Below are 23,879 nucleotides of genomic sequence, written 5' to 3'. Positions count from 1 at the left end.
CAAAACACATTTGCCATAATTCCTGTATCAAGTAGAAAAAATCATTCTAAGTATGTCCTGGTTTAATTAAATCACAGTTCTCTCTCCCTGCACTGCATTATGTGCATTGTTCCTTCAACCCACCCCCTCCCCCTTCCTCCTTTAAAAAATTGGGTCAACTTAATTCTTGAAAAGCTTGCAGACAGAATGGAAAAGAATATTCTCCTTCGCCTTTTGCCAAGGGAATCATTCTGCAGTCACACTGGTGCCAAGAAAGAGATAAAGACAGCAACCAGCTGGATGCTTACGTCTGGCCAGTCCAGCTGCGTGGGTTGAGGGTGGGGGAAGCTGTAAGGCTTGTTTTGTGTTGCAGTGACTCATGTGAGTAGCTTCCTTCTTATCTTGCTTCACAGATGGATGCTAAAAGCAAGATGACCACTAAAGGAAGAAGATTGCGATCTTTTACAGCACATGAAAAGTTGCGTCATTCAAGTAGCGGAGGAAATTGGAAATCATGCTGCTGCTTGTATGATATAAGTGAGAGTTATGTGAGAGATTGGAGGAAAAAAAGGAAATACTGCTAAACACATGTGGCAATCGGAGAGCTTTTCGAGGACGAAAGGCTAAATTCCCGGAAATAGAAGGGAAGCTGCATGAAAAATGACAATTTGAATTTGCAGTTTCTGCAGAAATATGTCAATTGAAGGCTCTTTCACTGGCAAAAGAACTTGGAGTTCATGGTTTTAAAGCAAGTCGGGGTTGGATTGTCAGGTTTTTTTAGACGATACAATCTGAGTTTACGAAGAACAACTACTTTAGCAAAAGATGACTTCCTTTTTGTGTGTCTTTAATTTGAAATAAAATTCCACATTTCTGCTAAAGTGTGCTATTTCCTCTTTGTACATATATAAGGTATCACTCAATAAAGGTATAATGCACAAAACATAAGCAGAAATACTGTTTTCAAGCAAATTAAGAAATTTTAAGGGAAGTGTAAGATTGAATAGTGTCATGATTTTTTTTTTTTTTTGCATTTTCCTTCTCCAAAATCCAGGTGCGTGGCTTATTCAAGGGCGAGGGGTACTCTAGTAAATACAGTAATATTCTTGGTTATTCCATCTTCTAAATAGGACTTACCAACAGCTTGCATTGTTTTGGCATTTAAGTGATGTGGACGGCATGATAGATCGAGGCTGACTAAGTTCCCACTGCAACGTTTCAGAAGACCGCAGAGAATTGAGGTATTTAATGCTGTTTTGTTAACATGTGAAAACAAACTCCTGAAGTCCAAGTACTTCTGTTGTTCCCACAGGATCTTGAGCAAAAACTTCCAGAGTTTACATACTGTGAAAAACAAAAACAAAGGTTAGTTGTTGTGCTGGAATTAAAATTATGCATCAGCTACTGACATTAAGCAAACAGTGGTACCATAATGTTAATTAATTAATTAATCAAATTTCCTTTTATCTGAGCATTCAGTGGTCAAGTGTTTATGATGGGCCTCCCCAAGAGCTTATAGCCTCATAATCAATAATGTTTGATTCCTACTGAAGAAAAATTTACTTTTAAGGCTCTGTGCATACAGTGTCATGAGGACTATCACATTCTCAGTTTGTCACTTTTTAGTAGGGATAAGGCAGGTAAGGTACTCTACCGGCACCAGCCAATAATTTTAACAATCTGATATATCTTATAATTTAGTGCAATATTGTGAAATTTTGTTATAGCTTTTACAGATAAAAATCCATATTCTGTATTCTGTAGTTTTTAAATTGAATGTTTAAATGCAGCTCCTTTTGTATTGCAAAAGATTGCTTCATCTGGTAACATACATTTATTAAGGAGGTAAATGAACCACTTGGAATTTTATATCAGATCAGTAGAATATCGGTTATTGATGCTAGTAAATTTTAAATAGGTATCAGTCAAAATCTGATACTGGTCCATCCCTACTTTTTAGTGCCTGATAACATATGACAAAGTGATGGCAACACTGAATAACTATTACACATGGATTGCAAAAAAGCCAAATCCAGTTAAAAGGAATGAAATTCACTATGTTGTACATATTAACTGAAGAGTTATGAAATCATTCATCCAAATGATTGTTCATGCCAACCACAACTGAGGCCTAGCTAACTGAATGTGAGTGGAGCTATTTCCACACCCTTTATGAAGATTACTACATAAAATGAATGCCTTTTCTTGTCTTCTATCTTCAAACTCTATTCCTGCTATATGCACCCATCCAAGATATAAAAGCAAAGCAGATTGAAAGAACGGAACTTGGCAAGCAACTTTGCATGCTTTCCTGATGGCTCAGTTGTAATGCTGTCACCTTATCATCATTAGGGCCGCATGCTTCTTGTGGTGAATAAAAGATCAAGTACAAAAACTGGGCATGTATCGGGATCAAAAGCAGTATGTAAAATTTCATTTCAGTGTACACACATTATTTCAATTCCGTCTTTTTGTTCTTTAGTATACATATGAAGGTATGGCATACTTGAATTACAAAACAATATATCCACTGTTACTATTATGAACAAGTGAAGTTTGAAAAAGTCCTTTCTTTCCCTTCGGTACTCCCATAAAATTATGAGTGATTGATTGATTTTGTGTTTAAAGTCCACTTTATGCTCAGTAAGGCTAATCGGGACTGGACCTGCAGTTTAAAGTGGGTTCCGAACCACTATGTGCCTCCACCGGGTATTGAACCTGGGACCCCTTGATTACAAGACGACGATGCTACCAATGCGTCATCGAGAAGGCCTATAAATTTATGGATTAGATTTTAAAAATTGCTACAACTCTTCAACCACTGCATCATTTTGTAAAATTTAAAATGTAAGAATGAGTAAAAAGTAACATTTTAAGCAACGTCCAACAATTAAGGGTCCAGGGGAGAGACAGGGCAAAGGCCGAATGTTTGAAATATGTCCGGACCACATGGCAGAAATAACATGCCATTTCTTGAAAACTATGCACTAAATTTCAGTTGTCTTTTATCCATAGGGCCTATGCTAGAAGCGAAATTCTGGAAATTATTCCATAAGCTGGCAACACTGCTGCTTTAGCCAAGAAGTATTCAATGAAACTTTGCATCGTTGCAGGAATATACCACCTCTACGTAGTACATTTTTTAAAATTCACCTTGGTCCATTGATGGGGGCACAGGGCCGTGATGTATGCCATTGCTTTCTTTTCAAAAATTTCAATTTTCTTCTATCTCTAACACTAATTATTTGGAGGCACAATGTATAAATTTTACCTCTGCCGAAAGCCCTGTCTTAATCTTTAGACTCCCGAGCAGGTTTACGAAAATACCCTCGTTCTCGCCCAGGCTTCTCGGCTGGAATTTTAAATTCGAACACTCTTTGGAGGAAAATTGTTATAACTCTGGCACTATGGGAGCAATCTACTTCGAATAAGTTTTGTTTTGCAGCTAAAACATCAGCGCATGCAACCGTGTACAATTCAGAATGCAGGACCAAGGAAGGGGGCTTGGGGGGCACGACCCCTGAATTTCAATGAAAAAAAAACAACAAAAATCTGGAGTTTGCCCCCTCTTCTCCTGCTATTTTGGGGAGAGGGTGCAAACTTTAGTATTCTTTTCAAAGAATGGACATTTCTCAAGAGAATGAAACATGTTTGAAGTTCTTGAGAGCAATACAAGTTGAATAATAAGCCAAAATGTGTTTTTTTTTGTTTGTTTTTTTTTACGAAAAATAGGTAATTTGCATTCTTGGAGGAAAATTGTTATAACTTGGGCACTATGGGAGCAAACTACTTCGGATAAATTTTGTTTTGCGGCTAAAACATCAGCGCATGCAACCGTGTACAATTCAGAATGACGAACCAAGGAAGGGGTGTTTTGGGGCACGCGACCCCCGAATTTCAATGGGAAAAAAAATAATTAAAAAATCTGGAGTTTGACCCCTCTTCTCCTGCTATTTTGGGGAGAAGGTGCGAAATTTAGTATCCCTTTCACCTGGGTGCCATACAAGTTGAATAATGAGCCAAAATGTGAAACTCTGTTCAGAAATGTGGCATAGAGATGTTCGGAGGAGGGGAAGGGGAGAGGTTGGTCATCAATGTGAATTTTCCAGGCTTGCTCCAGACCTGTGTCAGAGTTTCCACCCAAACATATGAGTATGAAGGTCCAAAAAACACATTCATTTTGTAATCAGTACCATTATACCATATGGTATCATCGGGGCAGTATGACCTTACTCTGATGATACCATATGGTAACATCTGGAGAGTAAAGGTTAAAGAAAGAAAGCAAAACCAATTTCATTTGTCTACGACAAGTAGTTCTTGAGCTATGATATTTTTGTACTTCGCGACAAGTTCCAAAAGAACACACTTGAAAAGGTGTCGGTGTTAACAAGAATACAGGAGCATGAAGCTCAGGATAATAAAGGTTTATTCCTGTGTAAAGGAGTGCATTTTTTTCCCCTCAAATATTTACAACAGAATTAATCAATTTTCCATGATTCTGCATAACTCAGGATAATTCAGGCTTCAAAAGTGTTGCAGCAGTAAATAAACTTTAAATTTCATGTCTTAGAGTATATTTTCATCTTCATTATTTTGTGACACAACATGGTAGGAAAATGCAACTTACACATTTCAGAAACACAAAAAATTACCATTACAGTATGTTGTTTCACATTTCGTATTCCCGTCAAAAATTAAATATGCATGTCTCTACTTATCATTAGGGAACATGACACAGTGGTTCAGATCTCATTTTAAACAATAGGTCCAGTCCTGATTAGTTTCTTTGAAAAGATTTACAACAACTTTCACAAAACTATTATCTTTTCTACTTTGAATATAAGAAAAAATCATATGTACAGGTTTAAATAGCGAATTTATAACGACTAGTTGAATGATAAACACTGTTGAGAAAGTCAGCATTAGTGAAAAGAGCATATCCGTCCTCATTTTGTAGGTGCAAGCATGTAAATAAATTACAACTTCCTGATTGTAATAACTAAGTAAAGAAAATAATGGAGAATCATACCTCTTTCTAGTCTAATCCGATCTCGTAGAGACAGAAAGCTAAATATATGCAACAAACAATCCGCATTGAGGTCATTTATCTTACACTTTCCATCGTCAGTTTCATGTTCATCCTTGTTGTTGTTTTGAACATCTTTATTATTTTCGGTATCAGCCTGACTACTTTGTATGCGTTGTTTATTTTGATAATGGCGAGCTCTTGGTTTGACAGGCTTATTTCTCCCAGGCTGATGTTTTTGATCTGCCGGAAAGACTCTGAGTTGCTGTCCCTGAAGCTTCAACTCACTCCTTGGGGCTTTCAATGCTCTGGAAGAAAAGACATGATGAGTTTACCAACTTGACAGCTTTATTAATAGCCGAGATGCAGACACATTTCAAATAGCCACTTGTAATGACATTAAATTTACTGCCACGCCATTAGGTACCTTAACGATTCATTGACTTATCAGTTTACTGATTATTTGGTATTTTACATTGCCTTTTTTTTTTTTTTTTGTCTGTCTGTCTGTCTGTAGGCCAATCATCAAAATGCTGCCTCCAAGACAGAGTGGTTAACACAGCACACTACAATGCCAGGGGTTCCAGGTTCGAATCCCATCTTGGGCATACATATTCTTTACAACTATCCCTTCATCAAATTCATCATGTCATCACTAGAGGCATGCAAATTTCGTTTTTGACGAAAACACGAAATATGAAATAACATGATGTAATGTTCATTTTTCATGTTTCTAAAAGGTGTGAGGTGTATTTTTCTACCCTATTTTGTCACGAAATAATGCGAAATGAACTGCAAAATGCAAAATATACTCTTAAACACGAAATTTACCGTTTATATACCGACACGACACTTTCTGAAGTCTGAAGTATCCTGTGAGTTATGCAATTCACGTAAAATCGATTAATTCTGCCATAAATATTTGAGAAGCAAAAATGGACCCCTTTACACAGGAATAAACTTAATACTCTGGTAACTACATAAATGTGCTATTAGAAGGGATAAGTTTATTTTGTGTAATAAGTGCAGTTTTAAATCAAATTTAGGATAATATTCACAATTTTAAAACCAAAATGTAATTTTATGTAGCACTTTTGATGTGATTATTCACCGCTATAATACCGAAATTTTATTTTATTTACCGCTTTTGAACCCGAAATCAACTCTGTTTTTGTACCGAAATTTTGCTTTTTTATTTACCAAAAATATGTGCCTCTAGTCATCACTCATCCTCATCTTCGCGATTAGCCAAACATGGCACAAATGCAAAGTAAAATAAACCAAATCAATCAACAATGCTGAGAATAAAATGATGCAATGATACAATTATGGATACTGATAAAACAATTTGATAAAGATTGATACGAATTTTAAAAATCTGTTACTTCTACAGACTGTGAACACTATGATTTTCACACCATACCCAGGATTCCAACCTATTTTGTCGGTCACTTCAACCTATGGTTGACCTTGAGGTTTGTTTGTCCTGTGTTGGAAACCACACACTTACAGTATGTGTTATGTGAGGCAACAAACAGTGCTTCAATTCTCATTTGCTTTATTCCATTAGCAGCAATGTCAGTCAAACACATACAAACACACAACACTTTTTTTAAAAAAGAAAACCCATTACAGTTATACTTGTTGTATATATTATTTAAGGAGTTGAATGAACTATTCATGTTCATTGAACATTTTCCGTCTAACATTGTATCAGTAGAAAAAGGACTATTTGTATCGACGGAATTTTCATATCAGTCCATAATATACATGTTCTAGAAGATATATTTAAAAATGATACATTTAAAAAGAGGAGCAATAGAGACTCAAATTGCTTTGTGATGCATATAAAATTCTAAAACATGACAAATGGGAAAACAAAAAAGATCAGGCAACAAAATATAGCTACATAAAACTAACATTTTGCTAGCCTACACTGTCACTATGCTGAACGAGAAGCATGTCAGGGAGAAAAGGGTGATGGAATTGTATTATCTTATTATTCAAATGATGGACTTCCAATAGCACAGTAGTTAATTCTATTAAATCTTACTTTGAACTGTTCAATCTCAAATTAGCCTATCTTTCCATAAAGTGGACTTCACATCAGGTGCACAAATATAGAAATGCGTAGTACCAACAAGATGAAACGGGAAGAAAAATTCCTAAGAAATCTCTGTTCATGCAGATTGATATGAATACAGATTGGAAAAAAATCAAAGCAAGTTGTTTAATAAGAATGTACTTACCTACTGGCTTCCTCAGCTTTTAAGTATGTCACAAATCCATAATTTTTATACTTGAACGTATATCTATCCCGTGATATATGGACATCAACAACATTTCCATATTTACAAAATACTTCTTTCAGCTCTTTCTTCTTGATCTGCAAGAGAAGGTATGGGATAAGATCAAGCAAACCTAATATACACATGGAAGGAATATCTATCAATGTGCATGTACACTCCAGGCTGAGTGAATAGAAGGGAAGTAAGTACTCAGTCTCCAGCTTTTCCACTGTAGGTGGTGGACTAATGAACTAATGGCACTGCCAACAGTTATAACTAGAGTGCCTTCTTCCTTCTCTATTCCACTGTAGTAAAACATAGGCATTAATGTTTTAAGTTCCTTTCATGGTGTTTCTAGTCCAAAAATGGATGGTTAGTGAATATTTTGCTTAATCATCCCTAAAAATGCAAATTCTTGCTTACTTTGCCTTTCCCTACAATGAAGAAGGTAAGCCTATGTTGATGTTAAACTGATTAAAATCTGATATTCGCTAGATTTGAGAGTCGCAAGAGATGTCATCTTTGGAAATAGCAAATGTCCTTTGATCAGGGTAACCAAACTGGACAACCTGTTGGTGACTCATACTTGGACAAAACAACGCCAATCCACCCATTCAAGGAAGTAGTAGATAGTTGTCTGTATAGATATCATGTTCATGTGTACAAAAATGCCAAAGCACAAGATGGCCAGATTTTCAAAAGGTAGGGTTACATATACTTGGTTAGCAGTCAGCCCTCATTTCACCATCTTCTCCTTCCTTTGATGTTTTTTTTCTTTTTAGGAATACTGGGTTATGACCCCAACCAACCCATGCCCTGAGTATGACTGTGCATTGAAAGAAGAACATTGAAATAACTTCATGTTCAATGCCTATCATAATGTCCTTTTGTTTTTGTTTTGGGGTTCCTTTTAATTGCCTATTTTAGTGCCTTTTATTTTATAGCACCTTTTTAAGTGCCTATTTTAATCATTTTTGACACTTTTTTGCCTGCCTATTTGAGAGGTATTTAGTGCTATAAATTCGCACCCTAGTTATAACTAAAGACTATGTCCTTTTGTGCGAGGTTGTAATGTAAATTGAGTTAGGATGGAAAGCAAAGGGGAGAGAGGAAATAAGACTGAATTCATTGAATAGCAAATTGAAGTGAACCTCAGGTAAATCTACGAATAATGTATGGAAAAACAAGTGAATTCAATTGCTCCCCTGTACTTTCCACCACACCATGAAGGCGTATAGGGGGTGTGGAGTTAGGGCCCCACACTTTCTTGACCATGGCCAAAGGTGTGGGTGATGTGATCAGCACCACGCCCCTGGCTGCCTTTACCCCCCGGAGTTTAGTCCAGGTACCCACTTTATACGACACTGGGTGGGCACCGGACCTGCTTGAACAGGCGGAAAAAAATCCCAGTTACATAAATGCCTCTACAAAAAGCAGAACAGAACTGTGGACTTACAACCGATCCCCTCGGAATTCTCATTTCACATAGAGTATACATTTATAAGATAAGATAAGAACTGATGAATTTGGATCCCCGAAAAGTAAACTCCTACTATCCATTTCATAATTATAATTATGTATTAACCTCTTGATTTCATGCTTCACTCTTCACATGACCTCATAAGATGATAAACCTCTCCCTGTGCTAAATGACTTGGCAACAAAGCAGTGAGCAAAAAGCTTCAGAGAAGAAGGTACGAGAATGTTACTTTAGTTGTTTGCAAAAGAAAGCAAAATAGTTTTAAAGGTAATCTGAGGTCTCGAATTAGCACTTTGAGATTAAGAATATTCAGTTTCATATAGATCAGTCTCAGTTTTACATTATTACATAAAAAATGTATTCGCTGCAGAACAATGAAAATTTTGTTAAAAATAAAGGAAGGACTCATCTATACATTGTACATGGACAATCATTTCCAGAGACATTATCCCAAACTAGTGCTACACTGTATGCCATGTCACAAAAGAAATCCATAAAGAGCAACAGACATAAAAATCGGCAAAATTAGACCAGAAACTTTCCACGAACCAAACAATTAGTTTTAGTGAGTACCAATATAGCACAATTCCATAAATAAAATCTGCACTTACGTTTTAAAAAATTCAGTCTAAAAGAATTTTAAACATTAAAAGAACAAGTTTGTAGTTTTGTGTCATAACTTATAACACACACCAGTATATGATATGTAAAAAAATGCTGGGCTATCCTGTTACAACAACCAAAGTACACATTATTTGTTCTATTCCCTCCACTCCAAGTTGATGACATTTTTCTATATGATGCAAGATAATTGATACAAATATCATTTGAATGACAGATAAAGAGATTACTTGATAAAATTGTTAAGAATTACAACAATGTTATTTATGTAATCTGTAGCTTACTTAATTCTGTCAGTTGACATCTTACTCCAAGAAAAATTAAGAAGTTACTTGAAACTGCTGTAAATACAGTAATGCTGACACTAGAGATGGACTGATGTTGATAAATGCACAGATATCAAATTCACAGATAACGAGGACTAGTAGCCTACTAACCGGATACAAAATTTCAAACGTTCATTGAAGAACCTGAATGATTCCTTAACCCCATGAATAACTAGGTAAGTGCAAGGATTTTTACATTTGAAAAAGAAACTGCCTATTTAGAGTTATACTAGGTGAAGCAATACAAATTATACACTTCAGTAAACTTGGGATCACATTAAGATTCACCACTGACTTCATTGTTTGTCCTCATCATTTGAGAGAATTGTGAATGTATGCAGGGTGGCCATTCCAGGACCATGATAAAATTCAAGTATAATTCCCGGTTTTCAAGGCAAGGCAAACTTTCCTAAAATTCAAGGGTACAAGCAGATGTTTTCTCTATTTCAACCTTACATATTACCACCTCTCACCACTCCCACATACACACACACACATAGATGCATTAACAATATAAAGGGTCTGCACGATACTAATTATCTAAAAATTCTAATTCAATTCAATTGATCGGTATATACAGGGTGAGTCAAAAGTCAGGAACCATAGGACTATGTGTGACTATTGTGGGTTTCAGGTGCTGACCAAAGACGAGTATGTTGAAGTGGTACTGCTGGCTGGCAGTCACAGTGCAAGAGACGTTGCTACAGAATTCGATCGTCTACACCCTGATAGACATCCAATCATGCATAGTGCAGTCGTGAAGTTGCTCCAATGGTTCAAGGAGACTGGCAGTGTGCATGAATGACCTTGATCAGGTAGACCTTGGACAGTAGCCGAGGAGAGTCCGAGTTCTGTACGAAGTAAAAATGACATCCTTACAAACTGCAGATGCTCCAACACCTTAGTGAGGATGATCCCAATCTACACTCAAAGAGTTCTGCTAATAGGCACTCAGGAGGATATTTCTTACAGGTAGTCAGCACACAGAACTGGCGACTGTGGAGTGACACCAATCCCCATTAGACAGATGCGTTCAAGAGACAGGGTGCAGAGAAGATACTGGTGTGGTGGAATATTGGGTGTGAGGATCATTGGTCCATTTTCTATCGAAGGAAGGTAGCCTCACCACCTAGATGTACAAGACTCTCTTAGAGGAATGTGCCATGCCGAAAGTTCTTAATGAGGATGACAAGTTGCCTACAGTGTTTCTTTATGGATTAATTTTCCGTCACTGGCTGGATGACCAGGTTCCGGAAAGGAGGATAGGTCTGCAAGACCCCATTGAGTGTCCCAGGAGGTCCCCTGACCTCACACAAATGTATTACCTATGGGGTGACCTGAAGGCAATGGTTTATTCCACCTAGATTCACAACCTACACCATCTGCAAGGGAGGATAACTGAATGTGAAGCACAAATACCACCTGCCACAATTCTCAGTGTCTTAAAGAACTGGGAGTGTCGTCTGAACATGTGCCTTGCTGAAGAGGGTCAACATATTGAGCATATCATACAGACAATATAAGCTGACGTGCAAGATTTTCAAACTTCAATTTATATAACCAACTTCAAGAAATCTTGCAACAATAATCTTCCATCAGACAGATTGTTCTGCAAAGAACACTAACAAAGCATTTATTTTCCACAGAGCTATGTTTTCTGTTTCTTCCTGGATAAAAATGTTGCAATTTTTCACGCCTATGGAGAAAAATTAAAATAGAATTCACACAATTCCAGAAGCCAATAATTCGAGCATAATTCCCAGAATTCAAGGAATTCCCGGTGAGTAGCCACGATGCTATGGTTGGACTTGGACTTGATTGTTTGTACACATCGTATGCTTGTCTCCTTGAGCACTCCGAGGTTTCTTTGTTTAAAACTGAACACTGTCAAACATGTAACATACTGTACAGTACAATAGTTCTTGATAATAAAAGCAACAGTAAAGTCTAGCGAGGTGAATCTTTTAATTTTGTTATTTGTCACTAAGTAGGACTATGGCACCTCACACATAACCATACATTCGCAATCATCTTGCAAGTGGTTTGTTTGCGATCCTATGTTTACAGAGACTTTTTTACTTCTCTTATTGTGTACTTTTCAAAGTTTCAGTTTGTGCTATCACTTCTGGTACACCCTATATATACGATTGGTAACATTATTCTTCCCTATTTGAAATAATTGCACCTTGCACATGAATTTTCCCAAGCATTTCAATCACTGCAATTTAGGGTGCGAGAACACGGAATGTCACTTACCCGATGAACAAGATTTCCAACAAATATCTTTCTGACTGGAACATCATCTTCATTGGATGTGTTTCCCTGTTGTTCCAAGTTACCCGTGCCTGAAATAAAATAATGAATATTAAGATCTGCCTCAATAATGTTTCCTGTTTTTCAGGACAATTATAACCTCAAGAGGGAACAAAATATCAGCATACAACTTGCCATAAAAAAGAAGATAATGTGCACTCCAACCATAATATCAAGGCACATATGGAGGGAGATAGTTTGAACATTCTTGATTTCAGCTACAGTGGAGCACCATGTTCCAGGTAGCATAGTTCTGGGTACCTTTAGACGTTTGACATATCTTACGGACATTAGTCAAAATATACCACAGAAAGATATTATGTGGAAGCAAAAATAAACTCATCTCATAAATGTGGAACATGTATACAATTAGAATTTTTCATTTTTTTAAAGTTCTATAATTTTCACGGCTGTTATTCCCATGCAGATAGGATCAGTGGGCTTGGCATATGTGATGTTGGATTATTTGCTTGTTCAATGTGTAGTTACTCTTGCTTCACATGTTTTCTATTGCAAAAACAGCACATCTGGTTGCAAATGGTCAAACATGCACCAGAAGCCAATGGAAAATAAACCCCTTACCTGAAATTTGCTTGGAGCAATTCCTAGCATGGATGATTGAAGACATATTTTGTGTGACTACATGTTCAGACACTAAAAAAAATATTCTGATACCCAAATCAAGTTACAGGCACACATGAGAGTTTTTACTTAACATATGCTCAAAGAGGCCAATACGAACCCGACCAAGTATAAAGAGGAATCCAAGCCACTGTGCGATGTGTCTCCATGAAGAATTGAACCTAGGAACTTAAACCGCTACACTATCTGAGATACCAAGTTGAGGAATTTTGTAGCTAGACAAGCACCAAATCATGCTTTTAGCAATTACTGTACACAAGCCACAAAATTCATTCAGGATCACAAAAACAGAGATGGAAGGATGTCAATGGGTAGGTGGCAGAACAGCCGCAGGCTGAACCTCGCCCTTTAATAAAGAAAATTGAAATATCTGTAATAATGTCTCCTTTAAATCAAGCGGTCCTGGGTTTTATCACCAGTGGAGACCCATGGCACAGTGCTTTGTACAAGGGTCATTCAAGGTTGACCGGGATTTTCGTACGTAAAAAACCGATGAATAGCCGGATCATGATGAAACGTGTGGGTGACGTAATGTATTCCTTCGCGAGTAACTAGCGCCCGGCATGACGTATTTCGCGCATGCGCAGCAGTTGCAGCGAACATGGTGGCAAGCAGTGTGTCTGTGGCTGTGGAGCAGCGGTGTGTAATCAAATTTCTCGTGAAGGAGAAAGTGAAACCAGCTGAGATTTTCAGACGATTGCAAGCACAGTATGGTGAACAAACAATGTCGCGGACAAGAGTGTACGAATGGTGTGAGCAGTTTCGCGAAGGACGGGAGCTGGTGACAAATGAAGCGCATGGACACATTCGCCCGACTGCAGTCACACCAGTGAATATCGCACGTGTTGAGCAAATGATTCTTGAGAACCGGCGAGTAACAGTGAGGGATATTGCTGCCGAGGTGAATATCAGTGTCGGGAGTGTTGAGACAATCATTCACGACCACTTACGCTTCCGCAAAATCTGTGCAAGGTAGGTTTCCCGCCAGCTGACATTCGATCAGAAGTGGACATGCAGGATGGTCTGTGAACAGCTTCTGAATCGGTTTCGTGCAGAAGGTGATGAATTGTTGCAATCCATCATCACGTGTGATGAAACATGGTTGCACAATTCAACCCCAGAGACCAAAAGATGCATCATGGAGTGGCGGCATAAAGGTCCCCCCCCCCCCCCCAAGAAAAGCAAAACACAGCCGTCCGCTGGAAAGATCATGGCAAGTGTCTTCTGGGATATGAAGGGCGTTATCCATGTGGATTTTCTGGACAAAGGGAGTACGATTAATGCCCAGTATTACTCCACATTGTTGAGTGGTGCTGTACGAAAGTCCATTCGCAAGAAAAGACCTTGGATGTTGTCTGGAAATGTCATTCTTCTCCATGACAATGCCCGCCCTCACACGGCTAATGTGACAACAACAACTCTGGCCGACATGCGCTGGGAAGTTCTGCCACATCCCCCCTACAGTCCGGATTTAGCCCCCAGTGATTATCATTTGTTTGCACCCCTTAAAGACCATCTGGGAGGGAAGAAATTCACGACAGACGAAGCACTGCGGAGCGATGTCCTCCAGTGGCTACGACAACAACAACAAAGTTCTTTCTACGCCAAAGGAATTCGGGAGCTGCCAGAACGATGGCAACGGTGCCTCGGCGTGCATGGAGAATACTTTGAAAAACTGACATAGTTTGGTGTTTCTTCTGCTACCTATTTCCTCTGCAGAAATAAAAGTCCCGGTCAACCTTGAACGACCCTTGTATCTCACTTTTAATTATAGGCTAAGAATGATTTCTGATGTAGTTTGGGGATCTTACAAGCATTTATTCTTAGTCTGAGGAAGGGAGTATGTGTTCTCACAAAACATTACATCAAATATAGTGTTCATATGCTTGTAAGAATTGTAAACTACAAGAGAAATAATTCTACAATGCAAGCAATACATACATAGAAGAAAAACTACAGGTCCAGTCCCAAGAAAGATATCTAAGTATATAGTAGCCATTTGAAGAAAAAAAAATGAGAGTTCATTTTCTGGATTTCAAGGGCAATAAGTTCCACAGATGGATGATGGAGTCTGCACGCTCAACCTAAAAATGCCACAGTGCCTTAACGAATCCGCAGAACCCCTTTGACTCTTTTCCTAAGTATATCAGATGTGTCAGCTACACAGTGATACTATACCAGTGTATGAAAGCAAATTTTGACATGTATACCCACCTTCCATAACCCAAGTATCTATTTTGAAAGATGCATCATAAATGTCACTTGCACTATTGGAGTAGTCATTTCCCTCAGATGTGTTTTTGTCTTCCAAATCATCAGGCGATTCATTTGTTTCCGTACTCTCACTACTCCACATACCAACATCTTTATCTTCTAAGTAGTTGCAATTTACAATGTACTGGCAATCCCAAGAATCAGCACTATTATCCGTTGGAAAGCTGTCCGATTCAGGACTAGCAGTTTTGGAACTTCCATTTGTGGCAGTGTCCTCACACGATGACATCTCACTTTCCTTGCATCTATTTTTCAAGTTTCTATTTGACTGTTCGTGGGATATCTTAAGTGACATCATATCAGCAATGCAATCTTTATCGTCAATACACTTAGGTTCCGAAGCACTAATCTCTGATGTGTTATTTTCAGACCTCTGGCACCAAACATGTCTGACTGCTTGATTTTTCACTTTCTGCATACTACAGCTTCTCTCTTCTTCGTTCATATTAGCAGACTCCTGCACTTCAGGCTCCATTCTCCCTTACCTGCAAAGAAAAGACAGAAATATGCAATCTTGCTCAGTTCATAGGCTACTCATCTAACATTATTTAATGAGATGGGATTAAAACAATGTGTGATATCTACTAAAAAGAAATGCAGATGCTTTTAGTATCCATTGGCAATTTAAAAATGGATGCCACACGAGTAAAACAACTCTATTGGTTATTCTCAATTCTGTATTTGGGACTGGATTGATTATATGTTTTCTTGCATGCTGGTTCGGAGAACAACAAAATCTATTACATGGTAATTTTCATGAAATAGCAATGCACACAAATAGAAAATAGAAAGTGAAATGTTAAACCAAACCAACCCAATATAACCTAGTTTAAAGGCATAGTTCACCACATCACAATCACCTCGTAATCAAGGGGCCCAGGGTTTAATACCCAGTGTTGGCACATAGTGGTTTTGATCCCACTTTAAACTGTAGGTCCAGTCCAGATTAGCCTTACTCTGCATAAAAAAAAGTAAAATAAAAAAACAACTCAAACAACTGCACACTATAACAATTGAAAGCAAAACAACCCTCAGAAAACAGGTAATTAACAGGCAATTGTTACAAGATGGTCATGAACATGGATGTTAAAATTATTCTGCACTCAGTACACATCATATATATGTGCTTTCAGGCATCTAACAAATTATTATGCTAATTAGAATAATGAATTTTATAATTGGTACAAGAGTATGACTGGAAATGATTGTGCACAAATGAACTACAAATTTGGAGAGACAACTTTGTACATTTTAAAGAGACAGAAAGTTACAAAAGGTCGGTTCTGCAAAGTGCCTAAATTGGTACAGTCTGAAGCACTGATAAGTTAGCACCATGCCACCGGATGACTTGGTAGTTGCACAATATCTTCACCTCATGTATCAATAGCCAGAATAAAAGGCTGTGTAATGAAAAACACCACCAGTCCCTGGGAACAAGAGGTCACTGGGAGAAGTCTTGATCGAGTGGGCAAAGCGTGAAGTGTTTTGCGAGTGACCTTGTAAAGTTGGTCATTTTGCGAGTGACCTTGTTAAGTTGGTCACTGTAAAGGGGTTGGGCGAACCCACTGAAGATACCTTCGATGGACCAAAGCAACTGTGCCGTGACCCAGCCAAGGAGCTATGAGACAAAGCAGGTACAGTGGTGACGCCGAGTTTATCAATATCAGTGTTTAGATTTAACACTGGCTCGTGCATATGGTTTCGATTAAATATTGGTAAAGGGTGATGATTGTAATTTATTCCATTCCTCATTTATACATCTTCTCGCAGCCAAGCAATTTAAGCTGGCGAATGACCTAAATGTAACATGGTGGTTAATGCGCTGGTTTTTTTGTAGTATAGACAAAATATTGTTTTCTGAATTCACAAAATTTTCCAGCGAAGAGCTCATTAAAGCCAGAAAGAAGTTCTCAGGGATTCGCACGTGAGAAACAATTTCACCGGCCCTGAAACCTTTAGCGCAAACAATTCATTTTTGCAAGCTAAGAGATATGCCTAACACATTGCTCTAAGAGTCTCTTACCTTGACATCACATATATCACAATCACAAAATGTCACAACCAGATCTCTAAAAATCAACAAAGTACCAGGTGTTTCATAAATGATTGAGGGGTTATAAAAAAATTATTGGAAGTAAACTATTGAACATTCGTTAATGAAACCAGTCCAGAACGATTAAGGAACTCAAACAGTTTTCTTCAGTACCTACAAATGTTCAATGTATGCACGACAGGTGACACACTGCATGCATCAACACAATAGGAATGCAAAAGTTTGTGTGTGCATGTTTTGTTAAGCTGAGAGTTCATATCCCTGCCACTAGGTGACACTCAAATCAGCCACATCACTCACAGTGTTTTGTGCAATCTTTTGGTCCTCAATATCACAGACTTTACACTTTGCGACTTCTTTTTGTGGGGTTTCATTAAATACAGGGTATTCGTCTAACCAGTGGCGCATGATATCGCAGCCCTAAAGGAGAATAGCATCACAGAGATAGACACTATTGACAGGCCCATGTTGATGCGAGTGTTGTAAGAAGTAGACTATTGTGTTGATGCGTGCTGTGTCAGCCGTGGTGCATACATTGAACATTTGCAGGTGTTAAAATAAACTATTTGAGTTCCTTGTTCATTCTGGACTGGTCTCATTAACGTAAGTTCAATACATTAATATGTGTAACCCCTCAAGTATTTATGAAACACCCAGTATTTTCGATATATTACAGGGTAACATGTCTGTACTTAAAAATCTAGTTTCCACGACTCTTGCTCTCCGTAAAGATCATGACGATCTTAGAAATCAGGTACATAGGGAATTGAACTCTAGGCGGCAGTCATCACATTTCAACCCAAAAGCAAGGGGCATCAAATTTATCGGATATGCTGCTCAGTACTCTCAAGTACTTAAGGAAGTAGATACATTTTTTTCTCTCGTCAGCATGGAGTTTAGTGCTCACAGGCGACCAAACTGAGTTTGAGCGATGCAGATCCTGTTCCAACTGAGAGCAAAGTCCAACACAGGTTTCCATTGCACACGACCAACATAAATATCGTAACAGCTGATATGCTGAACATGCGGACAACAATTGGACGATGAACTTCAAATCTTCAACAAGACACAGGCCGGTGACGTCAAAGTTACCCCAGCGTATAATCTACCTGTTAATGTCCTTTACACCGCCAAGCGGGTTTTCGAAGGTAACCCCTCTCTGGCCGCGGCCTTTGCGTTCGATTTTTTAATTTTTACACCTATTTCAGAAAAATGTTATATCTCTGAACTATTTGAGCAATCTACTTCAGCTAACTTTTGTTTGGAAGAAAAAACATGGGAGCACACGACCATATACAATTCAGAGTGCACAAGTGAGAAAAACGGGGTTGGGGGGCTCAGTCCCCAAATTTTGATGAAAAAAATAAAAATCTGGCGTTCGCCCCCTCTTCTGTTATTTTGGGAAAAGGGCACACTTTTGCATTGTTTTAAAAGAATAGACCTTTTGCAACAAAGTGAAACTTGTTTCAAGTCCGTAGTCCACAAACAGGCTGAAATATGATGCAATATGTACAATTCTGCATTTTGGCAAAAAATAGCTAATTTGCATATTTGAGAATAAATTATTATTACTCGGAGACTATTTGAGCAATCTACTTCAGCTAACTTTTGTTTGGAAGCAAAAACATCAGAGCACGCGACTGTTTACAATTCAGAATGCCCAAGTGAGAAAAACGGGGTTGGGGGGGGGCTAAGTCCCCAAATTTCAATGAAAAAAATAAAAATCTGGCGTTCGCCCCTTTTTTCTCGCTTTTTTGGGAAAAGGGTGCAAACTTTTGCATTGTTTTCAAAGAATGTACCTTTTGCAACACAATGAAATTTGTTTCATGGTCGTTGCTGTCATAGAAAGTTTAGAATGATGCAATATTTGCAACAATGCAATGCAATATTTGCAACAATGCAATGTCAAAATATCCCGTTGGGTTACATTTGGGAGCAAACAGTACGAAAAGAGACATGATAAATAATGTTGCACAGCAAAATAACTAGTGTTATGTAATATATAGGGCCCAGGACTTTATGTCCTGTAAAAGATGTATGTAATTATGTCATATAAATTGGAAAATATGTCATGAAAAATTACAAATATGTCAGAAAAATGAAGAAATATTTCCAGTAAAGCCAAAAATATGAACAACAGTAGTCTCGAATTTCTCCCATACCCGATAGAGTAGAGTAGGTGCTGTAATGTACCGAATATTATTTTTACTTTTGACTGATTTTTGTGAAAAGCTAAAAAGGCAAAGAAATGAGAACGAAACTTCTTTACTTCCCGTGCAACAATGAGAGAGAACATTTTTCCTCAATAATGTTTGCATGGCTATCATTATCGGCAGGATAAAAAAGTGGGGAATTAGTGTTCTGTACTAAGAAAAGACGGCACCTTTCTTCCTCCGTAATTTTCATATCCTGCCATCGACAATATGAAATAATCTATTATGTGCGAGAGAATTACGAAATTATACAGAAATATGTCTTATTACAACAAAATTGAAGAAATATGTTGTAAAAACGTGAAATTGGTGAAGTATGTCAAAATATGCTTTGTCAAGTTTGTCTATTTCAGCTGATTTTCATCAGATATGTAAAGATCTCACCCCAATATTAAAGCCAAATGAAAAATATGTTATAACAATGTCCCGGGCCCTAGTAATATATGTACTCACCACCTAGTTGCCCACATGGAAAGCCTCAAAGCACAGGTACACACATAGTGCAACTATGGATACTTTGCACTCATGGATTTTTTTTTTTTAACCTTGCACCTTCTGCGTGTCGTAGTCAATATAGGCTAATGCCTGTTAGCCGAAGCTTCTCTTCTGACCATCTCGAGAGGTGGTGGGAGATTGGCATCGGAAGGACCAGCCTGCTCTGTCTTCCCCCGTTTAGCCAGCTCCTTGATCAAACTTATCCGGAAATCACGATGTGAGTAATTTCGGGAGAAGTGTTTCAGGAGGATGTGAGAATTCAGGATGGACTGGTTTACAAGGTGGAAAAAGAGTTTGTTAGTCCACTTGATTGTCCATCTGCCAGTCAGATAGGTACATGTCATCCTGTCAGCTTTGTCCACGTAACCCATATGTCTATTATAGTCAAGTATAATTTCGGGTTTCAATGGGTTACCATGGGCGTCAAGAAAGTTCCCTTGTACAGGGGGTCTGTGGTAATTCGTCAGCACAAGGACGTCACGTTTGTCGTGCCACCGTACAGATGTCAAGTCTCCCTTCGCATGTACGTCCAGGTCACCATGTTTTGTCTTGCTTGTCTTGAAGTCAATAGGCATGGAAAGCCGATTCTTATTGAGAGTCCCACAACATTGCATGTGCTTTGTTGCGAGATCATAAAAAAGATCGGGGGAGGTAAATAAATTGTCCATAAACAATTTATGGCCAATTCCTTGAACTCTCCTACTTAGTTTGATGACCAGGGCATGGGTGGATGTCACAGTTCCAGTCTGCCTTGCTCTGTCATTTCCAAGATAAACGGGAATATCAAACGTATATCCCAAAGAGTCACAGAGCAAGTATAGCTTGATGCCAAATCGCTTGTGCTTCTTTCGAATTTATTGTTTGAACAGCACTTTACCCTTGTAAAGAACAATAGCCTCGTCAATGGATACATGTTCAGTGGGATGGCACAAGTCAAGGTAACGTTGTCTGAAATGTTCTAAAAAATGTTTCCACAGTCGGTCCATGTTCTCTGTCGCAGGAGGAGGAGATGAATTGTCGGAAAAGTGAAGGATGCGAAGAATGTGCCGGAAACGGTTACAGGAAAGGAGATAGCCGACCCAGGGATATCGAAAAGGTTTCTCTGCCAGTAAGATTCTATGTAGTCATGTCTATTGTGTCCGAAGTACAGCCACAGGGCAAACAAAAGAAAAAGTTCGCCAAGGGTGATTGGGGGGGCTCTACCCTGGACAGATGACTCTTGTCCACAAACTGCTGGTAGTATCAGTTAGATTCTACCAGCAGAATGTCGAAAAGAGCATGTCCAGAATAGTCGGAAAGAATCAAAAGGCTAAGAGTTTTCAGAAAAATCAGAAGTTTTGGGTCTGGGTCGCCCAGTGAAAGGGAAAGCAGTTGGACTTGGAAGATGAGCGGGTCGCGGGCCCCAGGTTGACGAAGTTGAAGTCGATGCTGCTGATGTTGATGGAACAGGAGCATCATCTTCATCAGAAGAAGAATCGAATATACTTTCCCAATCAATCATCAGCTCCTACAGCATCTTCGTCACCCTGTGGTCCTACAGTCTCATCTTCGTCATCCATGTTGTCTAGGAAATCATATATCTCCCTTTCGCTCATTCGCTTTTTCCTGGACATGTTTGATCGAAGACCTGAATAAACAGAAAAAAGTGGATTTGCAGAACAGAAGATGCAAGGACTTACCACAATCAGCCAACGCACTAGCAAGCACCAACAACAGAGCACACAGACGCACAAGTTTCAGCTAGAACTCAAGAATCGCTTGTGACCTGTCACTGTGTGCGACTCACAAAGACGCTATTGATTACATGGGAGGGAGGGGGAGGCAGGCAGAATTTTATCAACAATGACAGCAGAGGCGCCACATTTCCTTCGCAGAAAGCTGTGACCAACATATTTCCTTTTGTTCCAGTCAGGTGTGACAGTGCATTTTGGCTTCCCTTGTTCTATTTTTAGACTCTCGTCACCAACTTCAGCATTGGAACACACAACCCAACATGTTGACAAAAGATAGCTTGGATTTCCCAAGCTGGGAGGCAGAAAACAAGCTCGTAAATCTCATATATTGCATTGCATTCATTTCCCAGGTGTCAACAAATGCCACGGGAAAGGAGGGGGAGAGGAGGTCATGGGTAATTGGGTTTTCTTCAACAGGACATTTCAAGGTCTTATCTGAACATCTGTCAGCATTTACAACCTCACATACAAGATGAAGGTGCTAAAAGCACATGAACTTTTTAATCCGCGTGATCACCAGTGGCCCATGGGCCGACTACACCTATATTTTCTATGGGTCACATGTGACCCATTGGCCGAGTAAAGGTTAATTATATTTTTCATTCTGTCACTCCAAACAACCAAAACCTTGAAATTTTGCGAAAATGTTGTCAAATGCCTAAATTTACTTGTAACTTTAGGACAAAGGTCCACTGCTTTCCCACACCTAGCGACAGTTGCTTTCGGCTTGAGGCACATGATGTATGCTTCGAGACATTGAAAGGCATTTTTTTCATAAATGGATGGCTAGTGTGCACTACACGAAGTCCCATCCCAAACGTAATTTCCCAACTCGTAGCATCTCCTAGTAAAATAAGCTATGAAATGTGATCTTGAAACATTTAATTTATTAAGTAATACAATACCGGATTAAGAATAACTAATTCTTGCACTGGAGTGGCCTTCCTAAGGATACATCCTACACAATACATTGTAATATATGGCCGAATCTACCATATCGCTACAGATTTTAAAATTCGGATATCAACAGTGCAAAAATTTATCATGCCATGCTCATTATTCTGATTTAATGATACTTGACACAGAAAACATACAAATATTAAAAAAACATACTGTACTCAGTATTTAAAAAAAAGGTAGTGTTGGGAAGGATTTACCGGTACTCTATTGTTGTATCGGTAAAATTACCGATCCGATATATCTGTAAATATCTCATAATTTAGTGCAGTTTTCTGCTATTTTGTTACATTGATTGATTGATTTAGTTTATTATTACTTCACTTTTCTGGCACTTTTGGCTAATCGCAAAGATGAGGATGATTGGTGATATGATGAAATTGATGAAGGAACCTGGGACCTCTGGCATCTTAGAGCACTGGCTTTTTCCCCAAAATTTTTGCTTTTTACCCAATACAGCTAACCTATTTAATTCGAATTTACTGTTATGAGTTTACAGGTTTGTAATGACATATTTTACAACTAGCTAAAAAAAATGTACATGATGTAGCAGCCAAGAGACAGATATTGGCCATTGGTTATTGTTACTAATTTGATTTTTCCTAACATGTATATCAGGGTGGCTACAAACAAGCAGAAATGAAATTCCCTGACTTTTCCAGGTTTTCCAGGACAAAATTTACATTTTTCCCTGACAATTACAAACTAAACTAAATCGATGTTTTGCAAATGGAAATAATAAACTCAGACAGATCCAGGTATGGAATTCTTAAGTACCAATATTATCTTTTATGAAATTCACAATTTCTCTATTCTCTATGATTTAAATTCAAACTGCAAAATAGTGAATTTGGAAAATCATTACAATTCACAAAGTAGGTAGTAAGGATTACGGAATTTTATCATACGCAGTAAGTTTAAAATAAAATACTTGATTATTTTTTAAGTTACGACTAAATGATATTAGAGTAGGGAGTGATTTAGAAATACTTTTTGTAATTTATCAGTCTCCTTATCCATTCCCGGTATTATATGTTGATACTTCCATTGAGGTTTGGAACCCTATGCTTGCAAGAGCCATGAGTGCGGACTCATTTTTCGATGCATAAAGCTACTTCTCTCTTCTCTGTAAAGCAAACAACTTAACTCTTACATATAAGTGAAACTAGTGAATTGTACAAAAGAAAGTGTCATATTTCCTTACATTTTCAATGGGATTTCTGCTTCAGTAAGGTATATCCAAGTGAAGTACTGTGAAACTCACAACAAGCAGTTATACCATTATTGATGACGAAAAGGGTATATAGGTATTAGAAATTTAATGCAAGGAATTTATAGAATTGCATTGTTAATAACAGCTTCTGAAAGTTCATATATGAGGGGCATCCTGAAAAAAGCTCCAATGGTGTCTATACGCAGAACTAGTGGTCGGAGAGCGACACACACACATGCGGGCAGGAAGAAGTGGCATGTAGC

General features: G+C 38.3%; 1 protein-coding gene across 1 annotated transcript in view; it reads right to left on the bottom strand.

Annotated features, from left to right (window-relative positions):
• The window catches only part of LOC145985820 (uncharacterized), a 51,702-nt gene extending 36,271 nt beyond the window's left edge, over nt 1-15,431 (bottom strand). The window contains exons 1-5 of the mRNA XM_083119911.1: nt 14,893-15,431; nt 11,980-12,068; nt 7,258-7,394; nt 5,012-5,316; nt 1,117-1,323 (exon numbers count right to left, since the gene is read on the bottom strand). Of these exons, the coding sequence (XP_082976037.1) occupies nt 1,117-1,323; nt 5,012-5,316; nt 7,258-7,394; nt 11,980-12,068; nt 14,893-15,427 (1,273 nt within the window). The 5' untranslated portion in view covers nt 15,428-15,431. The remainder of the gene's footprint in view (nt 1-1,116; nt 1,324-5,011; nt 5,317-7,257; nt 7,395-11,979; nt 12,069-14,892) is intronic.
• Nucleotides 15,432-23,879: the final 8,448 nt, after the last annotated feature.

The sequence above is a fragment of the Lepisma saccharinum genome, chromosome 3 (assembly GCF_977018435.1).
Source record: "Lepisma saccharinum chromosome 3, izLepSacc3.1, whole genome shotgun sequence".
Lineage (NCBI taxonomy): Eukaryota > Metazoa > Arthropoda > Insecta > Zygentoma > Lepismatidae > Lepisma > Lepisma saccharinum.
Note: the sequence above shows the minus strand (reverse complement) of the source record. Positions and strands in the feature narration are given on the sequence as shown.